General features: G+C 38.0%; 1 protein-coding gene across 3 annotated transcripts in view; it reads left to right on the top strand.

Moving 5' to 3' along the window:
* Positions 1 to 25,123, top strand: part of RNF169 (ring finger protein 169) — a 108,221-nt gene that overhangs the window by 56,639 nt on the left and 26,459 nt on the right. For all 3 annotated transcript variants that reach the window (XR_007156252.1, XR_007156251.1, XM_047877967.1), the window contains exons 3-4: positions 13,103 to 13,249; positions 17,498 to 17,616. Coding sequence is in view for 1 of the 3 variants with exons in the window: in XM_047877967.1 (XP_047733923.1) it covers positions 13,103 to 13,249; positions 17,498 to 17,616 (266 nt within the window). In the remaining 2 variants the exon portion in view is untranslated. The remainder of the gene's footprint in view (positions 1 to 13,102; positions 13,250 to 17,497; positions 17,617 to 25,123) is intronic.

Raw genomic sequence — 25,123 nt, 5'->3', positions numbered from 1 at the left:
TCAGGTCAATGGAACAGAATAGAGAACCCAGAAATGGACACACAAATGTATGGCCAACTAATCTTTGACAAAGCAGAAAAGAATATCCAATGGAATAAAGATAGTCTTCAGGAAGTGGTGCTGGGAAAACTGGACAGCAACATGCAGAAGAATGAACCTGGACCACTTCCTTACACCATTCATAAAAATAAACTCAAAATGGATGAAGGACCTAAACATAAGACAGGAAGCCATCAAAATCCTAGATGAGAAAGCAGGCAAAAACTTCTTTGACCTTGGCCGCAGCAACTTCTTACTCAACATGTCTCCGAAGGCAAGGGAAATAAAAGCAAAAATGAACTATTGAGGCCTCATCAAAATAAAAAGTTTCTGCACATAAAAGGAAACAATCAGCAAAACTAAAAGGCAACTGATGGAATAGGAGAAGATATTTGCAAATGACATACTAGATAAAGGGTTAGTATCCAAAATCCATAAAGAACTTATCAAATTCAATGCCCAAAAAACAAATAATCCCATAAAGAAACGGGCAAAAGACATAAATAGTTCTCCAAAGAAGATATCCAGATGGCCAACCGACACATGAAAAAATTCTCAACCATCAGGGAAATATAAATCAAAACCACAGTGAGATACCACCTCACACCTGTCAGAGTGGCTAACATTAACAACTCAGGCAACAACAGATGTTGGTGAGGATGCAGAGAAAGAGCATCTCTTTTGCACTGCTGGTGGGAATGCAAGCTGGTGCAGCCACTCTGGAAAACAGTATGGAGGTTCCTCAAAAAATTAAAAATAGAATTACCTTACGACCTAGCAATTGCACTACTAGGCATTTATCCAAGGGATACAGGTATGCTGTTTCGAAGGGGCACATGTACCCCAATGGTTATAGCAGTGTTATTCATAATAGGCAAAGTATGGAAAGAGCCCAAATGTCCATCGATGGATGAATGGATAAAGAAGATGTGGTATACATATACAATGGAGTATTACTCGACAATCAAAAAGAATGAAATCTTGCCATTTGCAACTACATGGATGGAACTAGAGGGTATTATGCTAAGCGAAGTTAGTAGAGAAAGACAAATATCATATGACTTCACTCATATGAGGAATTTAAGATACAAAACAGAGGAACATATGGGAAGGAAAGCAAAACTAGTATAAAAACAGGGAGGGGGACAAAATATAAGAGACTCTTAAATATGGAGAATAAACAAAGGGTTACTGGAGGGGTTGTGGGAGGGGAGATGGGCTAAATGGGTAAGGGGTATTAAGGAATCTATTACTGAAATCATTATTGCACTATATGCTAACTAACTAAAATGTAAATTAAAAAAATAAATAAAGGGGCGCCTGGGTGGTGCAGTCGGTTAAGCGTCCGACTTCAGCCAGGTCACGATCTCGCGGTCCGGGAGTTCGAGCCCCGCGTCAGGCTCTGGGCTTATGGCTCAGAGCCTGGAGCCTGTTTCCGATTCTGTGTCTCCCTCTCTCTCTGCCCCTCCCCCGTTCATGCTCTGTCTCTCTGTCCCAAAAATAAATAAACGTTGAAAAAAAAATTAAAAAAAAATAAATAAAATAAGTATGAAAGGTCAAATAACAATCTCCTTAAAGATAACACGGGAGGTGAGGCACCTGGCTGGCTCAATTGGAGCCAGCTCAAATTGGCTGGAGCATGTGAATCTTGATCTTGGAGTCATGAGTTCAAGCCCCATGTTGGGCATACAGCTTACTTTTAAAAAGTTTTTTTCCTAACGGTAAAATGGGAGAATTTCCTGAACAGGATACACAAAGAGTTGGTTAAGTGTCCAACTTCTGATTTCAGCTCAGGTCATGATCTCACAGTTCATGAGATCAAGCCCCATGCCAGGGCTCTGCGCTGACAGTGCGGGACCTGCTTGGGATTCTCTCTCCTCTCTCTCTGCCTCTCCCCTGCTCACATGCTCTTTCTCTCAAAGTAAATAAGCTTCAAAAAAAAAAAAAAACCCACTGAAGTTAAACTACCTTAAAACCTGAAACTTTTGTCTGAAAGTTTCTGATTTTCATATACATGAAAATGTATATGTATATACATATATATGTCCTATGTATATTTTTTCTTGAAAATTGCTTCATTTCCAAAATGTATAAATAACTCCTACACATTACTAGGGAAAAAAAACCCAAATATCTAAATGAAAAAAGGACAATAATGTGAATAAGCAGCTCATAAAAGAAGATTTCCTAATAGTCCATAAACATATGAAAAGCTCTATATCTTTAGTCACGAGAGAAACGCGTATCTAGTCATAATGCAGTCCCAGTATATACTCACTGGAATGACTGAAGTAGAAAAATGGTACTGAGTGTTAAGGCTGAGAGCAACTGTCATTCTGCCTCATTGGGGGGTGGAAGTGTTCTCTGTACAACCAATTTGGGAAGCTATGGCAGCGCACCCATGTCTTATGACTAAACAGTTTCTCTTCTACAATATACACCACAGAACAGTATGTGTATCAGGATACATCTTCAAAAATATTCATAGCAGTTTATTTGTGAATAGCCACAAATTAGTAACTCCCCAAATATCCATTAATGATAGAATGGTTAAATTGTTTTATAGTCAAACAGTGGAATAGTATAAAACAATGAGAAGGTACAACCTACTCTATGCACCTACATGGATGAATCTCACAAATAGAATGTTGACTGAAGGAAGACTGATAAAATACCTATGAAAGATTCCACTTACATAAAATTCAAATAGGTAAAAATGAGTTTTTGGTGTTGGAAGCTGGAATTGTGGTTACTTTTGGGTAAAAAGAGGCACAGGGAGTACTGGTTTCTTGATCTGGGTGGTGGTTACATGGATATGCCTATTTTGTATAATTGATCATACTTTGCCTTCATGATTTGTACACTTCTCTGTTTATAATCCTTGATTTTAAAGAGTTTATTTTTATTTAAAAATTTTTTTGAGAGAGAGAGAGGGTGGAAATGAGTGAGGAGCAGAGAGAGAGAGAGAGAGAGAGAGAGAGAGACAGAAGCAGGGCTCACCTGAAGCGGACTAATGCTCACCCAATGTGGGGCTTATGTTCACCCTTAGCGAGGCTGATGCTCACCTGAAGCGGGGCTTGAGCTCACCTGACGTGGGACTCAAACTCACAAACCCTAAGATCATGACCTGAGCCAAAGTCAGATGCTTAACAACTGAGCCACCTGGGCACCCAAAGACTTTATTTTAAAAAAACTAGTGAAGGCAAAGTAAAGATATTTTCAGGAAAAGATTACATGGTGTTTTTTTGGTAGTGTGACTGGATATGAGATTAATGTACAGAAGTCAATAGTTTTTCTTTAATAATTAGCATCCAGAAATGGAAGTGGTAAAAACCATTCCACTTACAGTAGTGGGCAGCTTCACTTTGGTACAGCCTGAGATCTTGTTTAGGCTCCTAGTGCTTGCCTCTTGCATTTAGCATTAGGGCTTCTCTGTAATCGCTCTCCAGTGCCTACCATGGGAACTTCCTTAGGTTGTACAAACCAGTGTGAGGGGTATTTCATGCCTCGTGAAGAAAACTTTGGTCGGTGGGAGGTAGGAATCAATAGATCCATGCTTCCCTTTTTCTCACTTCAGACTGACAGTCTTGACATGCATTTTATACAGTTTCTCATATTGGCCTTTGTAGCCAATTATTGGACCCACCACCATACCACTTTTATTGGCTTTCTTTCCTTGGTAAGTATACTCTGTATTCAACTCCTACTCCCAAAGTATTCATGCATGAGCCTTCTTCTCAGACTCTGTTCAGCTCCCCATAACAAAGAATTACATGGCCTAAAAGTGCTGAGGTTGAGAAATCTTGTTATCTGAAGCCAGCGGTTTGCTCTTCAGTATTCAGTCTCTGCGACTTTGGGGAATAACCACTGAGTGTTAATTTTTGTGTGTATAAAATGATAATAATAGAATCAAACAGAGTCCGTAATGTTTAAATGAGGTAAGCTCTCTAAATTTAATGCCTGGCACAAAGAACAGTTCAATAAAGAGCAGTTATTGATGTTTCTTTTTCAAGCTTATATGCTACTTTCTGACACTCCCGAAGTCATTTTCCCTGACTGTGAAAACTCTTTCCTAGACACCAAGTTCTCAAGTCCTTATAAAAAACTATTCAAGGGGTGCCTGGGTGGCTCAGTCAGTTGAGCCTCTGACTTCAGCTCAGGTCATGATCTCACGGTCTGTGAGTTCGAGCCTTGCATCGGACTCTGTGCTGACAGCTCAGAGCCTGGAGCCTGCTTCGGATTCTGTGTCTCCCTCTCTCTGCCCCCTTCCTGCTCATACTCTGTCTGTCTCTCTCTGTCAAAAATAAATAAACATTTAAAAAAAAAAAACTGCTACAGAACCCAGTAGGGAGAAGACACAAATATCATTCATGTGAAGATTTAAATGCACATGTAGGTTTTTCCATTTTGTAAGTTTTTAGCTGTGTTAAGATGACAGTGTGTTAGAGACTCAACATTACAATAGAAAGGTTGTTTTGCCAGAAGCAGCCCATGTCAAAGTTCATTGTAAAATTTTGAGAGCAATAATAAACATTAGTAGGAGGCAGAAGGATGCATTTTAAAACACTAGAAAAGCCAGAGGACATAGTATATAAACACCATTAAGTAAACAAAATAACACTAAAATATATAAAATAGGAAATGTAACAGTTTTTTTTTTTTAATAGCAACATCTGTGGCGGGGGGGGGGGGCATTATTGGAGGCAATCTTGTGCGGCCTCACCCACAGTCTGCCTGTAGCACCTACACACTCCCATACCCTCAGTTGTGACAACTCAAAGTGTCTCCAGACATTGTTAGATGTACCCTGGGATGTAAAATCATCTTTGCTTGAGAACAACTGAGATAAGCCTAGATTGGAATTCTAGCTCCTGGACTATGGCACTGGGAATTTGAACACAATACCTAACTCCTAAAACTTAGTTTTTTTATATGAGATGATGTATGTACAGTGCTTAGCCTAGCACCTGACACACAGGAGTTCAATAAATGATAGCAATTACTTTGATGCTAAAGCTTGTTCTCTTTTTTGCCACTCTGCCTCTTTATCCTCTAAAAATGAATTGCCCCTTTATGTAGCCTGTGGTTAATCTGTTGAACAAGAATTTTTCATCTGATATCATCAAAAGACATTGAGCTTTCATGTGGGCAATTAATATAGGCTTTAGGTTTACTTTCTTCCTGGCCATTGTTTGCTTTTCATCCTTTTGTTTTTTTGTTTGACTTGGGCAGAGTTAGGAGTACGTTATTTCATTTGAGCCTCTTCCTGACATAACATTGTGTATGGTGTTCATTGAATATTTGTAACCTCTTGAATTAGACTCAGCATATTAAAGACTAGTTCAAGCCTGTAGCAATCAGACGTATAGAAATTGGAAAGATAAAACTAAATCTTTTTTTTTTCTTGGTACTTTGAAAAAAATTATTAAAAGTTTTAAAAAATTATTTTTTAATTTACATCCAAGTTAGTTAGCATATAGTGCAACAATGATTTCAGGAGATTTCTTAATGCCTCTTACCCATTTAGCCCATCCCACCTCCCACAACCCCTCCAGTAACCCTTTGTTTGTTCTCTGTATTTAAGAGTCTCTTATATTTTGTCCCCTTCCCTGTTTTTATACTAGTTTTGCTTCCCTTCCCATATGTTCCTCTGTTTTGTATCTTAAATTCCTCATATGAGTGAAGTCATATATTTGTCTTTCTCTGATTGACTAATTTCACTTAGCATAATACCCTCTAGTTCCATCCATGTAGTTGCAAATGGCAAGATTTCATTCTTTTTGATTGTCGAGTAATACTCCATTGTATATGTATACCACATCTTTATCCATTCATCCATCGATGGACATTTGGGCTCTTTCCATACTTTGACTATTGTTGATAGCGCTGCTGTAAACATTGGGGTGCATGTGCCGCTTTGAAATGGCACACCTGTATCCCTTGGATAAATGCCTAGTAGTGCAATTGCTGGGTCGTAGGGTAGTTCTATTTTTAATTTTTTGAGGAACCTCCATACTGTTTTCCAGAGTGGCTGCACCAGCTTGCATTTCCACCAGCAGTGCAAAAGAGATGCTCTTTCTCTGCATCCTCACCAACATCTGTTGTTGCCTGAGTTGTTAATGTTAGACATTCTGACAGGTGTTGAGGTGGTATCTCATTGTGGTTTTGATTAGTATTTCCCTGATGATGAGTGACGTTGAGCATTTTTTCATGTGTCGGTTGGCCATCTGGATGTCTTCCTTGGAGAAATGTCTATTCATGTCTTTTACCCATTTCTTCACGGGATTATTTGTTTTTTTGGGCATTGAGTTTGATAAGTTCCCTATGGATTTTGGATACTAACCCTTTATCTGATATGTCATTTGCGAATATCTTCTCCTATTCCATCAGTTGCCTTTTAGTTTTGCTGATTGCTTCCTTCGCTGTGCAGAAGCTTTTTATTTTGATGAGGTCGCAATAGTTCATTTTTGCTTTTATTTCCCTTGCCTTCGGAGACGTGTTGAGTAAGAAGTTGCTGCGGCCAAGGTCAGAGAAGTTTTTGCCTGCTTTCTCATCTAGGGTTTTGATGGCTTCATGTCTTACATTTAGAACTTTCATTTTGAGTTTTGAGTTTATTTTTATGAATGGTGTAAGAAAGTGGTCCAGGTTCATTCTTCTACATGTCGCTGTTCAGTTTTCGCGGCACCACTTGCTGAAGAGACGGTCTTATTCCATTGGATATTCTTTCCTGCTTTGTCAAAGATTAGTGGGCCATGTGTTTGTGCGTCCATTCCCGGGTTCTTTGTTCCATTCCAATGATCCGAGTGTCTGTTTTTGTGCCAGTACTATACTGTCTTGCTGATTATAGCTTTGTAGTACAGCTTGAAGTCTGGGATTGTGATGCCTCCAGCTTTGGTTTTCTTTTTCAAGATTGCTTTGGCTATTCGGGGTCTTTTGTGGTTCCATACAAAATTAGGATTGTTCTAGCTCTATGAAGAATGCTGAAGTTATTTTGATAGAGATTGCATTGAATATGTAGACTGCCTGGGTAGTGTTGACATTTTAAACAGTATTTGTTCTTCCTATTCAGGAGCATGGAATATTTTTCCATTTTTTTTGTGTGTTGTCTTCAATTTCTTTCATAAGCTTTCTGTAGTTTTCAGTGTATAGATTTTTCACCTCTTTGATTAGATTTATTCCTAGGTATTTTATGATTTTTGGTGCATCAGTGGGATTGATTCCTTGGTTTCTCTTTCTGTTGCTTCATTGTTGGTGTATAGGAATGCAGCCAATTTCTGTGCATTGATTTTACATCCTGCCACTTTGCTGAATTCATGGATCAGTTCTAGCAGTTTTTTGGTGGAGTCTTTTGGGTTTTCCACATAGAGTATCACGTCGTCTGTGAAGAGTGAAAGTTTGATCTCCTCCTAGCTGATTTAGATGCCTTTTATTGCTTTGTGTTGTCTGATTGCTGAGGCTAAGACTTCTAATACTATGTTGAATAGCAGTGGTGAGAGTGGACATCCCTGTCTTGTTCCTGACTTTAGGGGTAAAGCTCTCAGTTTTTCCCCATTGAGGGTGATATTAGTGTTGGGTCTTTCATATGATCTTTTATGATCTTCAGGTATGATCCTTCTATCCCTACTTTCTTGGGGGTTTTTTATCAAGAAAGGATGCTGTGTTTTGTCAAACGCTTTCTCTGCATCTGTTGATCGGATCCTGTGGCTCTTGTCCTTTGTTTTATTGATGTGATGTACCACATTGATTGTTTTGCAGATGTTGAACCAGCTCTGCATCCCAGGTGTAAATCCCACTTGGTTGTGGTGAATGATTTTTTTAATGTATTGTTGGATCCAGTTGGCTAGTATCTTGTTGAGGAGTTTTGTGTCCATGTCCATCAGGGAAATTGGTCTATGATTCTCCTTTTTAGCAGGGTCTTTGTCTTGTTTTGGAATCAAGGTAATGCAGACTTCATAGTCAGAGTTTGGAAGTTTTCCTTGCATTTCTATTTTTTGGAACAGCTTCAAGAGAATAGGTGTTAACTCGTCTTTAAATGTTTGGTAGAATTCCCCTGGAAAGCCATCCAGCCCTGGACTCTTGTTTTTTGGGAGATTTTTGATTACCAATTCTATTTCTTTACTGATTATGGATCTGTTCAAATTTTCTATTTTTCCTATCTCAATTTTGGTAGTTTATATGTTTCTAGGAATTTATCCATTGATTCCAGGTTGTCCATCTTATTGGTGTGTAGTTGCTCATAATATTCTTTTACTATTGTTTTTATTTCTGCTGTGTTGGTTGTGGTCTCTCCTCTTTCATTCTTGATTTTATTTATTTGGGTCCTTTCCTTTTTCTTGATCAAACTGGCTAGTGGTTTATCAATTTTGTTAATTCTTTCAAAGAACCAGCTTCTGGTTTCATTGATCTGTTCTATTATTTTTTTGTTTGTTTGTTTGGTTTTGGTTTTGATAGCATTGATTTCTGTCTGATCTTTATTATTTCCTGTCTTCTGCTGGTTTGGGGTTTTATTTGCTGTTCTTTTTCCAGCTCCTTAAGGCATAAGGTTAGGTTGTGTATCTGAGACCTTTCTTCCTTCTTTATGAAGGCCTGGGTTGCTATATATTTCTCTCTTATGACTGCCTTTGCTGCGTCCCAGAAGTTTTGGGCTGTGGTGTTATCATTTTCATTGGCTTCCATGACTGTTTAATTTCCTCTTTAACTTCTTGATTAGTCCATTTATTGTTTAGTAAAATGCTCTTTAGTCTCCAAGCATTTGTTATCTTTCCACATTTTTTCTTGTGGGTGATTTCAAGTTTCATAGCATTGTGGTCTGAAAATATGCACGGTATTGTCTCAACCTTTTTGTACTTGTTGAGGGCTGATTTGTGTCCCAGTATGTGATCTATTCTGCAGAACGTTCCATGTGTATTGGAGAGGAATGTATATTCCGCTGCTTTAGGATGAAATGTTCTGAATATATCTGTTAAAGCCATACGGTCCAGTGTGTCATTCAAAGCCATTGTTTCTTTGTTGATTTTCTGTTTAGGTTATCTGTCCATTGTTGTAAGTGGGGTTGAATTCCCCTACTATTATGGTATTATTATGAATGAGTTTCTTTATGTTTGTGATTAATTGATTTATATATTTGGGTGCTTTCACATTTGGAGTATAAATGTTTACAGTTGTTAGATCTTCTTGGTGGATAGACCCCTTAATTATGATATAATGCCCTTCTTCATCTCTGTTACAGTCTTTATTTTAAAGTCTAGGTTGTCTGACATAAGTATGGCTACTCTGGCTTTTTTTGTTGACCATTAGCATGATAGATGGTTCTCCATCCCCTTACTTTCAAGCTGAAGGTGTCTTTAGGTCTAAAGTGAGTCTCTTGTAAACAGCATATAGATGATCTTGTTTTCTTATCCATTCTGTTACCCTGTGTCTTTTGATTGGAGCATTTAGTCCATTGATGTTTAGAGTGAGTACTGAAAGATAGGAACTTATTGCCATTATGGTGCCTGTAGAGTTGAGGTTTCTGGTGGTGTGGTGGTGTTCTCTGGTCCTTTCTAGTCTTTGTTGCTTTTGGTCTTTTTTTTTTTCCATCTTTTCTCCCCACAGAGAGTCCCCCTTAAAATTCCTTGCAGGGCTGGTTTAGTGGTCATGAACTCCTTTAATTTTTATTTGTCTGGGAAACTTTTTATCTCTTCTTCTATTTTGAATTACAGCCTTGCTGGATAAAGAATTCTTGGCTGCATATTTTTCCGATTCAGCACATTGACTATATCCTGCCACTCCTTTCCGGCCTGCCAAGTTTTTGTGGATAGGTCTGCTGCAAACCTAATCTGTCTTCCCTTGTAGATTAAGGACTTATTTTCCCTTGCTGCTTTCATGATTCTTTCCATGCCTGCTTATTTTGTGAATTTGACTATGATATGCCTTGTTGGTCAGTTTTTGTGGAATCTAACGGGAGTCCTCTGTGCTTCCTGGATTTTGATGTCTGTGTCTTTCCCCAGGTTAGGAAAGTTTTCTACTATGATTTGCTCACACGAATCTACCGCTTTTTCTCTCTTCATCTTCTGGGACCCCTATGATTCTGGTGTTGTTCCTTTATAATGAGTCACTGAGTTCTCTAATTCTTAAATCATTCTCTTTTGCCTTAGTTTCTTTGTCTTCTGCTTCATTGTTCTCCATAAGTTTGTCCTCTATATCGCTGATTCGCTGCTCTGCTTCATCCATCCTTGCTGCCATGGCATGTATTCAAGTTTGCAGTTCAGTTACAGCATTTTTATTTCATCCTGACTAGCTTTTACTTCATCTCTGCAGAAAGGGATTCTAATCTATTTTCAACCTCAGCTAGTATTCATATTATGATTCTAAATTCTGGTTCAGACATCTTGTATCTGTGTTGATTAAGTCCCTGGCTGTCCTTTCTTCCTGTTCTTTCTTTTGTGGTGAATTCCTTCATTTCATCGTTTTGAAAGAAGAAAAGGAATTAATAAGGTACAAAAATTACAATTAAAGAATTAAAAACAACACCAAAAAAAGAATCAAATAATGGAAGTTAGATCCTAGGTGTGTTTTGGTCTTTTTGTTGAAAGGACCTTGATAGATTAGAGAAAAAAAGGAAAAGAAAAGAAAAGAAAAGAAAAGAAAAGAAAAGAAAAGAAAGAAAAAAAAGGAAAACGTTTGAAAAATTGAAAAAATGAATACAATGGAATAGAATAAAATGAAATGATGGAAGCAAAATAGAATTTGAAAAATTTACAAAAAAAGTAAAAAATATAGTAGAAAAAAATTAAAAATATTTTTAAGAACCGTGGAAAGTAAAAATAATTTTTTTCTCTTTCTGTATTCAGGAATAAGAAAAGAAAAAGAAAAAAAAGTGAATAGATGGACTAGCAAACAGACTGAAATATGATTGAAATTAAAACAGTTTCCCCTAGCAGTCAAACTATGAGGCGCTTTATAGTCCGTTAACTAAGCAGGCAGAGACTTGAGGAGTTCCTGAAGAGCAAGGTTGGCCCAGTTGGACTGGGCTTAGTGTAACGGCTCCATTCTCCACTAGATGGCGCTGCTTAGCTTACTAGGGTGAGTTGTTGTGGTGTAAGTAGGTGTGTATGCGCATGTGAGGGAGGGGTGAAAATGGCGTCACCTAGCTACCCAGTCTCTAGTATCACAACTCTGTTCTCTCCCTGACCGGCAGTCAAGCACCCCTCCTTTGCCTCCGGCTTCCGTCCACTCTCTGCTTTTATACTGTGACCAAGCTGTCAGGCTGCCAGGAGGCACTTCCCTCCTGAGTTTTGTCTCAGATGTGGCTGTGTTTCCCGGCCCCTTACTACTGAGGGACTGCAGCTTTGACCTGTTCTGACCCTCTGGAGGAGGGTCTCACCAATCAATGATAGGGTGCCCGCCCGCCAGGAACATTCGCAGGACTGTGCTGCTGCTGATGCCCAGAGACTGCAACTGGGTGCCAGCCCACAGCAGAAAAAGTTCATGTGATTGTGTAGCAGCAGTGTTTCGGGGATTATGGTAAATCACAACACATCTGGCACCAGCCTTCCCCCTTAATGCCCTTGTTCCAGCACCGTTGAATGTGGTTCTTCTCCAGGGTCCTCTGGGACCTTTGCCTGTGGGGTTGTCTCACAGCCTCTATGAAATGTCCCCCCGGCCGGGGAACCGGCTCTCCCCGTGTGGCCTGAGGACCCCTTGGACCTCGCTCTCTGCTCCTGGGGATTCGCCCTTCCCACCAGAGCACTACCAGGTATCTAGCTATGGAGTTTGAGACTCTGCAGTCCCCCTGTTTATAAAGTGTTCATGGAATTTAAACCCTTTTCTTTATCCTTTCTCCCTTTTTTGTTCAGTCCCTTGCATACTCTTTCTTTTCTCTCCAGCTGCTTTCAGGGATTGGGGGAAGGATGCTTTCCCGTACTCTTCCTGCCTTCTCCATCCTCTCTCCAGAAGCAAAAATAGTTTCCTCCCCTCCACGGCTTCTCTCTCCCCCAGTTCACTTCTCTGTGCTGCACACCTGCCAAGTTCTGTAGTTCAGGTTGTGCAGATTGTTGTGTTAATCCTCAAATCAGTTTTCTAGTTGTGTAAGATTGGTTTAGTGTTGATCTGGCTGCATTTCAGGGACCAAGACTAAATCTTAATTGTTTTTATTGTTGGTTTTGCTTTTTAACCCTGAGGCGACAACCAATGCAAAATATTTGTTCTTTAGCTTTATTTTTTTTGCAAGTATGATTGAAAATTAGTAGCCTGTAAATGCCTTGATATACCTTATGTCATTTAAGTTTTATGAAAACCCTAGGGCAGTAAAGGAAAATAAAAGGAAACTCTTAATGTACTGTAAGTACACAGCAAGACACTACATTAAATCTTTTATATTATTATTTATTTCTTACTACAGTATCTACAAAGTAAGTAGCATTATCCCTATTTTGTAGGTGAGCATATGATGCTTCATTTGCCCAAGATGGTACAGCTGGTAATAAGTACAGACCCACTGGAACCCGAGTTTTTATTCCAATGCTCATCTTATGTTCATAATGTCCTGCCACCTCCAAATGAGGAGCATTGGCTTCTGCCTTAAATTTATTTGTAAACAATGTATTTTGACCTGTCCTCTGGACCACAAGATAATGGCATAAATTGCAGGACATTGGAACTGTGATAATTTTTTCTATTGCCTCTAGGACCAATGACCCCTGGCCCTCTGTGGCCTACATCTTGGCTATTCTCCTCACTTAATGTAGTTTATCTAGTTTCTGGGAACGTGGAAAGTTTTTAGGTTCAGCCTTTTTTGGCTAAGTGAGTAAATCTTATTTTTTGATTACGCATATTATTTTAGCTTTTTTCATTTCATATTGCTTAAGAATGCGGAGCAGTTAAATCTTAAGTCATGCAGTGTATGTTTGGCAAAAGTCAAGTGAAAGCAGACTTACTTAAAAATTAAGAGGGCTCTATATCTAATAAGAAAAATAGTCTCAAACTTCCATGTGATGTTTGTTCTAATAGACTACTGAGTAAAAATGTTTTGAAGTCTATAGTTGCCTAAAACTCTCCTTCTCGGTGTGATTCGTATTTTTAGCTGAGAGAAGAAAAGTTGCAAGAGGAGAAAACCTCTGAAGATCAAATCCACAAGCTGTTATCAGAGGATACAGAAACAGGGAAAAGAAAAATGGATGAACAGAAAAAGAGAGATGAGCCATTAGTACTGAAATCAAATCTGGAACATGTAAGTAGATCACCGTTTTGATGGACATCTGGCCCCAAATCAGTAATTATCCCAGGTGATGGGGATCTGCAAACCTATGTTTGTGAGCTATGAGACCAGAAGAGTCGCTAAGTATGCAGTTTAAGAGTAGTGAAAAGCTTAGTGCCTCGATGACAGCTGGAGAAAATAATTCTGAATGAGACAATTGAGACTTGGGTGAAAAGATTAAGGAACAGTGGGGAAAAAAGGTGAGTGAGGGGAAAAACCTAGTACAGGATACTACTTGTGGAGTATTCTATACTATTCACTACTATTCAATACTGTTCTATTCAATACTACTTACATGTGTGTTGTCGTTTTGACTTCTGTGTTGTGATTTGACCTTTGAGTTTTGTACATCTTATATTCTCAACTAGGTTTCCTTAAATCTTGTATTTGATTTCCTTTTATTCTTTTTAATGCCTTAAGCAACAAGTGCTAGATATAAGGTAGGACTTCAATATCAGATTACTTAGTTTAAATTAACCCTAAGTTACTTAGTTTAAACTAACGCTAACCCTTAGTTTAAACTAACTCTAGACTTCTAATCTTGCAAATCTTGCCTGAATTGTTTTCATCACTTTTTTACCAAGCAAATTACTCAAAAAGGTTGTAAATGGTATATTTAATGTATGTATGAAAGCACTTTTGGAAGGCCTACTGGATGCTCAAATGGATAATTACAATTGGGTTTTTTTTCTTTAGTTAAGTCTTACTGGATCAGACCTTTTTCTGTTGCTTGCTGTGTGTTCTTACAATATCTTTAGTGTCATAATCTTTTAGAATAGTTTGTGATTTAGCCTTGTTAGTATTTCAGGTTAGCTTCCCAATGAGCTGGAATTAATAAAAGCTTTACTGTATTTAATACAGAGAACATAGAATGGAAGGAAAAAAAATTTTTCTGCACCTTCAGAAGTCTGCTCCTTAAACAGATCCCAGCATTGTAACGGACTGTACGACTTTGGCTAGGTTACTTAATTTCACTGTGTTTTGGCTTTACTCTTTGAAAAGGTATTTTTCCTGACCTTCAGGAAATGAAGTTACTTAAGCTTTCTTGGATCAATAATAATTGCTGCTATCAACATGCATGTGCATTTTTTATCCCATTTATAATAATCGTTATTATTTAATTCTTATCAAAACCAATCACTTGCATTTTAGAGGGTTTCACTCTTCCATAAGATTCAATTTAACAAATAAGAAATGCTCATGTACTCTTAATGCTCTGTTCATTGGGAACTACAAAAGGAAAAAGACTGCTACTGTACATCATGCAGCTTAACTAGGATGGCGAGAATAAAACGTGTCTTGCACCTACAGTATGTTTTCTGACTAGTAGCCCCAACTGTGGTCTGTGATCTCTAGACAGCAACCTTTGCCTCTTTACCCCAACAGGACTGTCCTTTAGAGCCTTCAGGCAAAATGATCCAGAAGGACCTTTCTCTTTAGGACAAACCAGTCTTGACAAAGAGAGCTTACCCTTCACTGTGGTCCTTTGATAGAAAGAACCTGCTGTTTTTGGCCTTGCCGGATTCAGGTTTCATCCAGGAAAAGATCTCTAGTATTAATTCATTTCAAGGCCAGGAAATTGCTCTAATTGCTTTTTCTTTTGCCACTACCAACTTTGAAACAGAAATCAACTGCATTTTGTTAGTTTAAAAGGAATTGTAACCTGATTGTAATCTTAAAAGGAATCAAGAAGTATAAATCCTCAGACTTGTTTTTATTGGTAGTAGTCAGTTTCAAAACATAAAAAAAAATTTTTTTCTACATTTATTTATTTTTGATAGAGACAGAGCATAAGTGGGGGAGGGGCAGAGAGAAGGAGACACAGAATCCAAAGCAGGCTCCAGGCTCCGAGCTGTCAGCACAGAGGTTGACATGGGGCTCAAACTCACAAACCGTGAGATCATGACCCGAGCTGAAGTCGGACACTTAACCGACTGAGCCACCCAGGCGCCCCAGTTTCAAAACATTTTATATACAAAAACACATTGAATAAAATCTCACTTATGAACACTTAAAGTTTTAGGTTTTTGCTATTTTACCTCTTTTTCTGTTTGCTTTTGTCTGTTTTGAGGACTTTTACATGGCTCTGATTTTGCTTTAAATATGTCTTAAGAGTTTTTGGTGTTAAAAAAATAATTTCATTTAGTTTAGCCAAGACTACGTTCAAATGGGGACCTAAGAGAAGCTCAAGTGGTCTCAGTGGAAAGCCAGCTGAAGGATTGTTTTTTATAGAGAGAACATTATGATTAGAGCTGAACAGATCATTTTGCTTTCCTGCCCCCAAAGACTTGGTGACACCTCATTTCCTATGAAAGTAAATGAGAATTCTTTACTCTAACATTCAAGTCCTTAGTGTAATTCTAACTTATCTTCCATCCTTGCTCATACCCCCAAATTCTAGGGAACAGACCTGTTTACTTTCCCCCCAAATATATAGCTTTATGCTTTTCTTTCTTAAGAGTTTTTGCTCTTGCATTTTCATCTAATTGAAATGCCACCCTGCTTACCTGTTTGAAAGCTATTCATCTGTCCAAGCCCAGTTCCAAAGCTGTCACCTTCCTGGAACCTATTAGGGATTCCTCACTTGTTTCTCTACTCCTATCATCTACTCTTTCCCCTCCCAACTTTGTAACCTTTACAGGATTTATTTCATTCTCCCTTAGATTATGGTTGTGTATTTGTGTTTCTCTACTAGATTTATAAGTTTGTTGAGTAAGCTATTTTAAAATCTATTTTAAAATCTAACTCAATCTTTAAAATTGAGTTAGCTATTTTAAAATCTCCTACACTGTCTTGTACATCATAGGTGTTGGGTACATGTTTATCAAATTCAATTCAATGGAGGGAAGAAAGTGCTTATTCTAGAAGATATTACCATCTGTTGTTATCAATGTGGAGTGGAAATAAAATGGACATGACAATCTACTATGATTTGTTATGGTATAGTTAATACCAACAATAATGTGAATTGTTGGAAAACAATCTGGTATAGCAATTTAGTCTTATCAAAGATTATAAAGCAAAAAGTGAAAAACTGCTTGTCATCTAACAATTTAGAGGTAACTCTTAGAAACATTTTGGTAAATAACCTTCCAGACCTCTTTTCTAAGTACGTGTAAAGAAACTTCAAACGTAAATTGAAAGACTCAAAATAAGACTCTAAAATAAAATGAAGGTAACTGAATGAGTATCAACAAGATGGAAAAATCTGATTCTAGGGGTATTTAGAACCCCTTGCAGAGAAAGTGACATTTCAGATGCCTCTGAAAGGCCAATGAGTATTTCTTTTAGGCAGAGAATGTGGAATAGGAGTTTTAGGCAAAGGGAGTAGCATGTTCAGAATAGAGCCTTTGAAAGTCTTTGATAGTACATGGAGAGTAGAAAGTAGTTTGGTTGTACTAGAGCTCAAGGAGTTCCCTTTATGAGAACTGGTGGGAGAAAAATTATGAAAGAAGGTTTGGTCTAGTTTTTGAAGATTATTGTATCATACTGAGGTGTTTCCACTTTATCCTTTAACCAACAGTTAAGCAGGGGAGTAACAGGATTATATTTGTGTGCTTAATAGTATGGTAGGATTAGAGGGAAAAAGGCTGGAGAGAACAAGACCAGTAAGTAGATAATTGCAACAGTCCAGGAAAAAGAGGATGAGAATCTAAGGAAAGGCAATGACAATGAGTATACATGGAGGAGTTCTGTCTGAAAGGCATTTTAGGAGTAGAATGGGGTAGAGTGGAACTAGCATGAAGGCACTTGGAGACAGACACTCTGGATTTAAGTAATAGCGTTAGCTACTTATTAACTCTACAGTACTATGCAAATTAATTATTCTGGGCCTCAGTTTGCCATCTGTAGGAGAAAGGTAATCCCTTCTTAATAGGACCGATATAAAGCATAAATGAAATAAAATATTTAGAAGTGTTAGGGGTACTCAAAACCTCTATGCAGTGTTTCTGTGACTTTGAAGAAAGGGAAAGGAAAGAGTCATAATGACATTGAGGCTTCTAGCTGGGTTGGTAGTGGGGCTTAGAGAGGAAAATACTGAATTTAATTTTGGATATATTAAGTTTGAACTATTTGGGATATCCAGATTGGGATCTCCAAGAAGCGGTTGGAAACATTGGTGCTTAGAGAGAAATGACATATAATAGATGTGGAACAATAGCTATGGGAGATTCCATGGGAACACAAATAGACAATGTTGTCTCCCTTGTCTCCTGCCAGTGTCCTGCACGCCTCTCAGATTCAGAGAACGAAGAACCTTCCCGAGGCAAGATGACACAGACACATCGCTCGGCATTTGTTTCCAAGAACAACTCCTACTCCTTAGCTTTCCTGGCAGGGTAAGAGACTGATACCGAAGTCAGTCAAGGTTCTTCCATTCTGGAGTATGAGACTAAAGGGATGGGGTAGGGGGAGCAAAAGTATTTGTTGTAGCTACTTTGGGGAGGGAGAGGTGGGAATGGAGGAAAGATGTGGGAATTGGGTTTTCAAATATGGACTAGGAACAAGGGGCCGATCTAAAAGTAATTTTTACTCGTTTCTGGTATCCTCAGAGTAGTATTATGCTACTTTCTGTGCTACAAAGTGTGATCTTTCTATCTTGGGAAGGAACAACAATGTCAGCTTCTGCTAACAACATCCGTCGATTCTCTCTCTGGAGTTTTTTCTCTTAGCAGGAAGTGAGGCCACAGTTGATTTTATTTTCACTGCCTAGAACTAAAATATATCTTGAATAGGTTTCAAGAAGACAAACTGCAAAGTTTTTAAGACCTTGTCAAGAAATCTCTTGATCCTTTAGACTTTGCAGGCTGTGGAGATGAAAGGAGGGAGAAATTGGATGGATGTTGGATGATGGAGGGAATAATGAAGCGCTAGATGGAAGGAAAAGGAAGGAAGGAGGAATGATGGAAGAAAAGAGAATGAGAGAAGAAAGGAAGGGGGAAGCAGTGATAAATAGGAAGAAAGGAAGAAGAAATGGGGGAAGGAAGTAAGAAGGAATCATTCATTCAACAGACATTTTGTGAGTAGCTACTATATGCCATGCACTCTGTTTTAATATAAAGACGAAAAGACACAATCTTTATGCCATTTTGTTATCTGTTTTTGGTTAAAACCAGCATTGTTCACCCTTATATCTAGGGTTCCTCTCTTTCTTCCCAGCAGCACTGTGAAGTAGATCTCTCTTTTTTGCTGCCCCTATGGACATATACTTGGTTCTGTTTTAAGTTTTTTTTATTGCTAATCACTAATAAATATGACCCCCAAAACTACCAAGTTTAAGATGTATAATGCATGTACTATTATGATTCCTGATGTAATGTTTATATCTAAATCCTTTTTGTGTGTGTTCTTTTGGAGCAGTCTGATTTTCTTGTTCTTTCTGAGAATAGAATTAATTAAACCTCCCCCCTCCCCCTTCCCCTTCCCTTAAAGGCCTCCCCTTCTGCAGGTAATGGCAACTCCTTCCAGGAAGGCTCTTTCCTAGAGTATTTATTCATTCATTTGACATTTAATGGCCACTGTATTGTAACCACTTAGGTTTGATTGATGTAATCAGAACCCAATAAGTGAGATATAAGCCAGTTTACTTTCCATTTATGGTAAAGATGAAATGCTTGCATTGTGCATATGAGCTTGAACTATAGATGCCCCCTAAAGTTAAAAAATTCAAGACTGCTTGACTAAGGATTTTTCAGTTGCTGATTGTATATATATATGGATTGCCCTCATTTATAGCAGGCATATTTTAATGATTATAAGAGGTCTACTGAGAAGAGAAACAGATCATGTCATTCATTTTAGTCAAGTCACAGTAAATACTTACTGAAACAAATAAATGTTGCTTTTAGGCAGTCTGTGATAAGTTAATTAATATCTCATAAATTTGAAATGACTTGGAAAAAAGAGAAATTTGTCTTGAAATCCAAATATGCCAAGGTCAAATTGCCCCAGTTAGTTGGAGTGGATATTGATCAATTGTGCCATTGAATTACTTATCACCAATTCTAGTCTCTGCTCTTGTAATTCATTCTTTTAAAGAGGGTAGCAGGTTAATATGTCATTACTTAGAAATGCCTAGCAAGGAACTTAGAAAATTCTTCTCTAAAGGGTAAAATGTAAAAAGCCCTTATGCAGAGGTATGCTTTCAGTTATGTGTGGCTCTGGAATATCTGTAACATATCTTATTTTCCTGCTCCTTGGCCCATCCTTGCCCTTACTGTATATCATTGAGCCACAATGGGACTAATTTATAGGAAAACATTCACTTAACATCTTACTGTTAAGGAATGCTTATGATTTGTCTTACACATTTCTGGGTTTCAGCATTCATTTTTTCCAAATGTCCAAGGTTGTGGGCTGAGTTCAGTTATTAATGAAGTACAGTTATTAAAATAATTCATAGGATTTGGTTGGTAGGCTTATCTTTTTAGGACATAGTTTGCTGATGTTCTGGAAAACTTAGGTTGGAAAATCTATTACCATAATATTGTGAATTGCCTGTCTTATTTAGTCAACATACTTTTTTCCTTAGATAAGAAAATATTTAAATTTCAGTTCCAAAAGATACTTAGAAAAACAATTTGGACATGTTAGTGCTGAAATTGTCACAGGTGAACTGGGGAGACCCGGAACCCTCATCTCAAAGATGTCTCCGAAGGCTCTTGGTCTTGTTGCAAGAAAGAATTCAAGGATATACCAGACACAACAGCTGAGCAGTGCAAGTAGAAAAGTTTATTAAAGTGAGAGTATGCTCTCCAAGATGTGAGAGGAGGCAAGCTCAAGGGAGAGCTATTCACCCTGGGGTTTGGGTTTCTTTTATTGACAGTTGTTAACTAGGGGGTGGAATATTTATTACTTGGGGAGGGGATTTCTTGGGAGCAGGATTTCACACCTTTTCTCCCTTACTTGCTCTGCATCTCTATCTGGCCTTCTTCATCTTGGGCCTGTTTGATTTGATCTGGCTTCTGTGGGTTTGTTTTTGGTGTGCTGCCAGCAAAGGTCTCTAACTTCCCTGCTAGGCTAGTGAGCCCCACCTCCTTTGTTGGCCTCCAGGCATCCTGTTAAAGCCTAACTAACTGCTTACTCTAACACAATGAGATGTAGCATATGGATATATTAAAAAATAATTAGCATGGTGATGTTGCACAACAATGTGACTGTAAACTTAAAATGGTTAAAATGGTAACTTTCATGTTATATATATTTTACCACATTAAAAAACGTATTAGCATCGTTAATCGTTTCTGGATATTTCACATGCATTTTTTTTCCATGTGTTAAAAACAAACAACAAGAGAATAGGTCTTCTCTGTAAGTTCTTTTCTTAAAGAGAGGTCATAAGTAAAAGCTTTCAGAGTTTTTTTTTTTTTTTTAAGTTTATTTATTTATTTTGAGAGAGAGAAAGCACAAGTCTCTGGGAGGGGCAGAAAGGGAGAGAGAGAGAATCCCAAGCAGGGATTCTGTGTGGAACCCAACACGGGGCTCAAACCCATGAACCATGAGATCATGACCTAAGTAAGCTGAAGTGAGACACTTAACCAACTGAGGCACCCAGGTGCCCCAAAGCTTTCAAAGTTTTTACAACTGTATTTAAAGGAAATCAATCTGTATTTGTTTTACCTACCTACTTTGTAAAGTTTTCTGTCTTAAGCCCAAAGGCATGGAGGGAAGAGTGAGTAAGCCTGATAGGATAGCTATTTTGGAAGGAATCCATTGGTTGATTCTGGCTATGAGTCTTGCCAACAGCTCTGTCTCCATTTATTCGAAAAATTCAAAGCAAAGAGGGCTTTGGAGTATTATTCATAAAATTCCAGAGCCTTATTGAAAATGAAACTTCTTTCAAGTAGGCAGAGTAATAGTTAATCCAAGATCATTTCTAAGTTAATCACAAAATATATGTTAATTGAGAAAAATTAACTTGAGGGGTGCCTGGGTGGTTCAGTCAGTTAAGCGTCTAAATTCAGCTCAGGTCATGATCTTGTGGTTCGTGAGTTCAAGCCCCGTGTTGGGCTCTGTGCTGAGGATCCTGGAGCCTGCTTCAGATTCTGTGTCTTCCTCTCTTTGCCCCTGCCCCACTCATACTCTGTCTCTCTGAAAAATAAACATTAAGAAAATTTTTTTAATTAACTTAAACCATAAGATATATAGTTGTAAAGTTAAACTTTTATTTTAAGTATCTGAAAAAGTGGTTTAAATTTATTTCCCTCCACTCTTCATTCCCTTCTTCCCCACTAGAATCAAACCAAACCTGATTGCAAATTCTTCTAAAAGCTCAGCCTGGAAAACTTTCTCTGTTGAGATAGTATCTTTTCAAAAGGCTACATGTCCACTTGCATTTTCCTCTTTGCTTTTGCTATCTGGAAGTTTAGGATTAGGACAGAGTTTTCAATTCAATCGTCATGACTTTCAACATAGCCTATAATAAAAAAAATTTTTTGGGTATACTTTTTCCATATTTATTACTTAATGTGATCTATATCCTCTGTTAAGGCTCAGTTTTTATGTATTTTTGCAGTAAGTCACTTTGGATTCTTCTTGGAACTAGGGCCTAACCGTAAAAAGGATATAATTTAACCATCTATCCTCTTTCCAGTTTAAAAAATGAAAAAAAAAAAAAAAAGAAGAAGAAGAAGAAAGAAAGTGATGCAGTAATGCCAGTACTGCCATTCCATATAAAATTGTATCTTAAGTAAATAGTACCCAGCAAGATTTCTGCCACATGATAATTCAGTGACTGTTACTGCTGCTATTTTGTTATATTCTTTTAGAATGTAGACTCTTAGATCTGAAAAGGATCTTTTTTGAGGGGGAGGGGGTTTGTTTTTATTTTTTCAATTATTTTTATTAGTTATTATTTTTTTAATATAATTTATTGCCAAATTGGCTAACATACAGTGTGTAAAGTGTGCTCTTGGTTTTTGGGGTAGATTCCCATGGCTCATCGCTTACATACAACACCCAGTGCTCATCCCAGCAAGTGCCCTCCTCAATGCCCATCACCCATTTCCCCCTCTTCCCCACCCCCTCCATCCACCCTCAGTTTGTTCTCTGTATTTAAGAGTCTCTTTTGGTTTGCCTTCCTCCCTCTCTGTAACTATTTTTTCCCCTTCCCATCCCCCATGGTCTTCTGTTAAGTTTCTCAAGATCCACATATGAGTGAAAACATATATCAGTCCTTCTCTGACTTATTTCACTCAGCATAATACCTTCCAGTTCCATTCATGTTGATGCAAATAGCATGATTTCATACTTTCCCATTGCCAAGTAGTATTCCATTGTATATATAAACTATATCTTCTTTATCCATTCATCAGTTGATGGACATTTAGGCACTTTCCATAGTTTGGCTATTGTTGAAAGTGCTGCTATAAACATGAGGGTACCTGTGCCCCTCTGCATTAGCACTCCGGTATCCCTTGGGCAAATTCCTCCTAGTGATGGGTCATAGAGTAGTTCTACTTTTAATTTTTTGAGGAACCTCCATAGTGTTTTCCAGAGCGGCTGCACCAGTTTGCATTCCCACCAACAGTGTGAGAGGGTTCCCATTTCTCCATATGCTCACCAGCATCTGTAGTTTCCTGAGTTGTTCATTTTAGCCACTCTGACCAGTGTGAGGTGGTATCTCAGTGTGGTTTTGATTTGTATTTCCCTGATGAGGAGTGATGTTGAGCATCTTTTCATGTGTCTGTTGGCCATATGGATGTCTTCTTTGGAAAAGTGTCTATTCATGTCTTCTGCCCATTTCTTCACTGGATTATTTGTTTTTCGGGTGTTGAGTTTGGTAAACTCTATAGATTTTGGATACTAACCCTTTATCTGATATGTCATTTGCAAATATCTTCCCATTCCGTCGGTTGCCTTTTAGTTTTGTTGATTGTTTCCTTTGCAGTGCAGAAGCTTTTTATCTTGATGAGGTCCCAATAATTCATTTTTGCTTTTAATTCCCTTACCTTTGGAGATGTGTCGAGCAAGAAATTGCCGCAGCTGAGGTCAAAGAGGTTTTTTTCCAGCTTTCTCCTTTAGGGTTTTAATGGTTTCCTGTCTCACATTTAGGTCTTTCATCCATTTTGAGTGTATTTTTGTGTATGGTGTAAGAAAGTGGTCTAGTTTCATTCTTCTGCATGTTGCTGTCTGGTTCTCCCAGCACCATTTGTTAAAGAGACTGTCTTTTTTCCATTGGATATTCTTTCCTGCTTTGTCAAAGATTAGTTGGCCATACATTTATGGGTCCAATTTTGGGTTCTCTATTCTATTCCATTGATCTATGTGTCTGTGCCAATACCATACTGTCTTGATGATTACAGCTTTGTAGTAGAGGCTAAAGCCTGGGATTGTGATGCCTCCTGCTTTGGTTTTCTTCTTCAGTATTACTTTAGCTATTTGGGGTCTTTTGTGGTTCCATACAAATTTTAGGATTGTTTGTTCTAGCTTCAAGAAGAATGCTGGTGCAATTTTGATTGGGATTGTATTGAATGTGTAGATTGCTTTGGGTAGTATTGACATTTTAACAATATTTATTCTTCCTATCCATGAGCATGGAATGTTTTTTCCATTTCTTTGTGTCTTCTTCAATTTCCTTCATAAGTTTTCTATAGTTTTCAGTATACAGATTTCTTATATCTTTGGTTAGGTTTATTCCTAGGGGTTTTATGGTTCTTGGTGCAATTGTAAATGGGATCTGTTTCTTGATTTCTCTTTCTGTTGCTTCATGATTGGTGTACAAAAATGCAACTAATTTCTGTACATTGGTGTTGTACCCTGCCACTTTGCTGAATTTATGTATCAGTTCTAGCAGTCTTTTGGTGAAGTCTTTCAGGTTTTCCATGTAGAGTATCATGTCATCTGCAAAAAGTGAAAGTTTGACTTCTTGTTTGCCAATTTTGATGCCTCTTATTTCATTTTGTTGTCTGATTGCTGATGCTAGGACTTCCAACACTATATTAAACAACAGTGGTGAGAGTGGACATCCCTATCATGTTCCTGATCTCAGGGAGAAAGCTCTCAGTTTTTCCCCATTAAGGATGATGTTAGCTGTGGGCTTTTCATAAGTGGCTTGTATGATGTTTAAGTATGTTCCTTCTATCCCGACTTTCTTGAGGGTTTTTATTAAGAAAGGATGCTTTATTTTGTCAAATGCTTTTTCTGAATCTGTAGACAGGTTTATATGGTCCTTATGCTTTCTTTTATTAATGAGATGTATCACATTGGTTGAGTTGTGAATATTGAACCAGCCCTGAAGCCCAGGAGTGAATCCCACTTGAACATGGTGAATAATTCTTTTTATATGCTTTTGAATTTGATTTGCTAGTATCTTGTTGAGAATTTTTGCATCCATGTTCACCAGGCATTTGGGCCTGTAATTCTCCTTTTTTTTTGTGGGGTCTCTGTCTGGTTTGGGAATCAAGGTAATGCAGGCTTCATAGAATGAGTCTGGAAGTTTTCCTTCTATTTCTGTTTTTTGGAACAGCTTGAGAAGGATAGGTATTAACTCTGCTTTAAATGTCTGGTAGAATTCCCCTGGGAAACCATCTGTCCCAGGACTCTTACTTGTTGGGAGATTTTTGGTAACTGATCCAATTTCTTCACTAGTTATGGGTCTGTTCAGTTTTTTTGTTTCTTCCCATTTGAGTTTGGGTAGTGTGTGGGTGTCTAGGAATTTGTCCATGTCTTCCAGGTTGTTCAGTTTGTTGGCATATAATTTTTCATAGTATTCTCTGATAATTGCTTGTATTTATGAGGGATTGGTTGTGATAACTCCATTTTCATTCGTGATTTTATCTATTTGGGTCCTCTCTCTTTTCTTTTTGAGAAGTCTGGCTAGGGGGTTTATCAATTTTGTTTATTTTT

The sequence above is a fragment of the Prionailurus viverrinus genome, chromosome D1 (assembly GCF_022837055.1).
Source record: "Prionailurus viverrinus isolate Anna chromosome D1, UM_Priviv_1.0, whole genome shotgun sequence".
Lineage (NCBI taxonomy): Eukaryota > Metazoa > Chordata > Mammalia > Carnivora > Felidae > Prionailurus > Prionailurus viverrinus.
The sequence above is the reverse complement of the archived record's forward strand: the minus strand, read 5'-3'. Positions and strand labels throughout refer to the sequence as shown.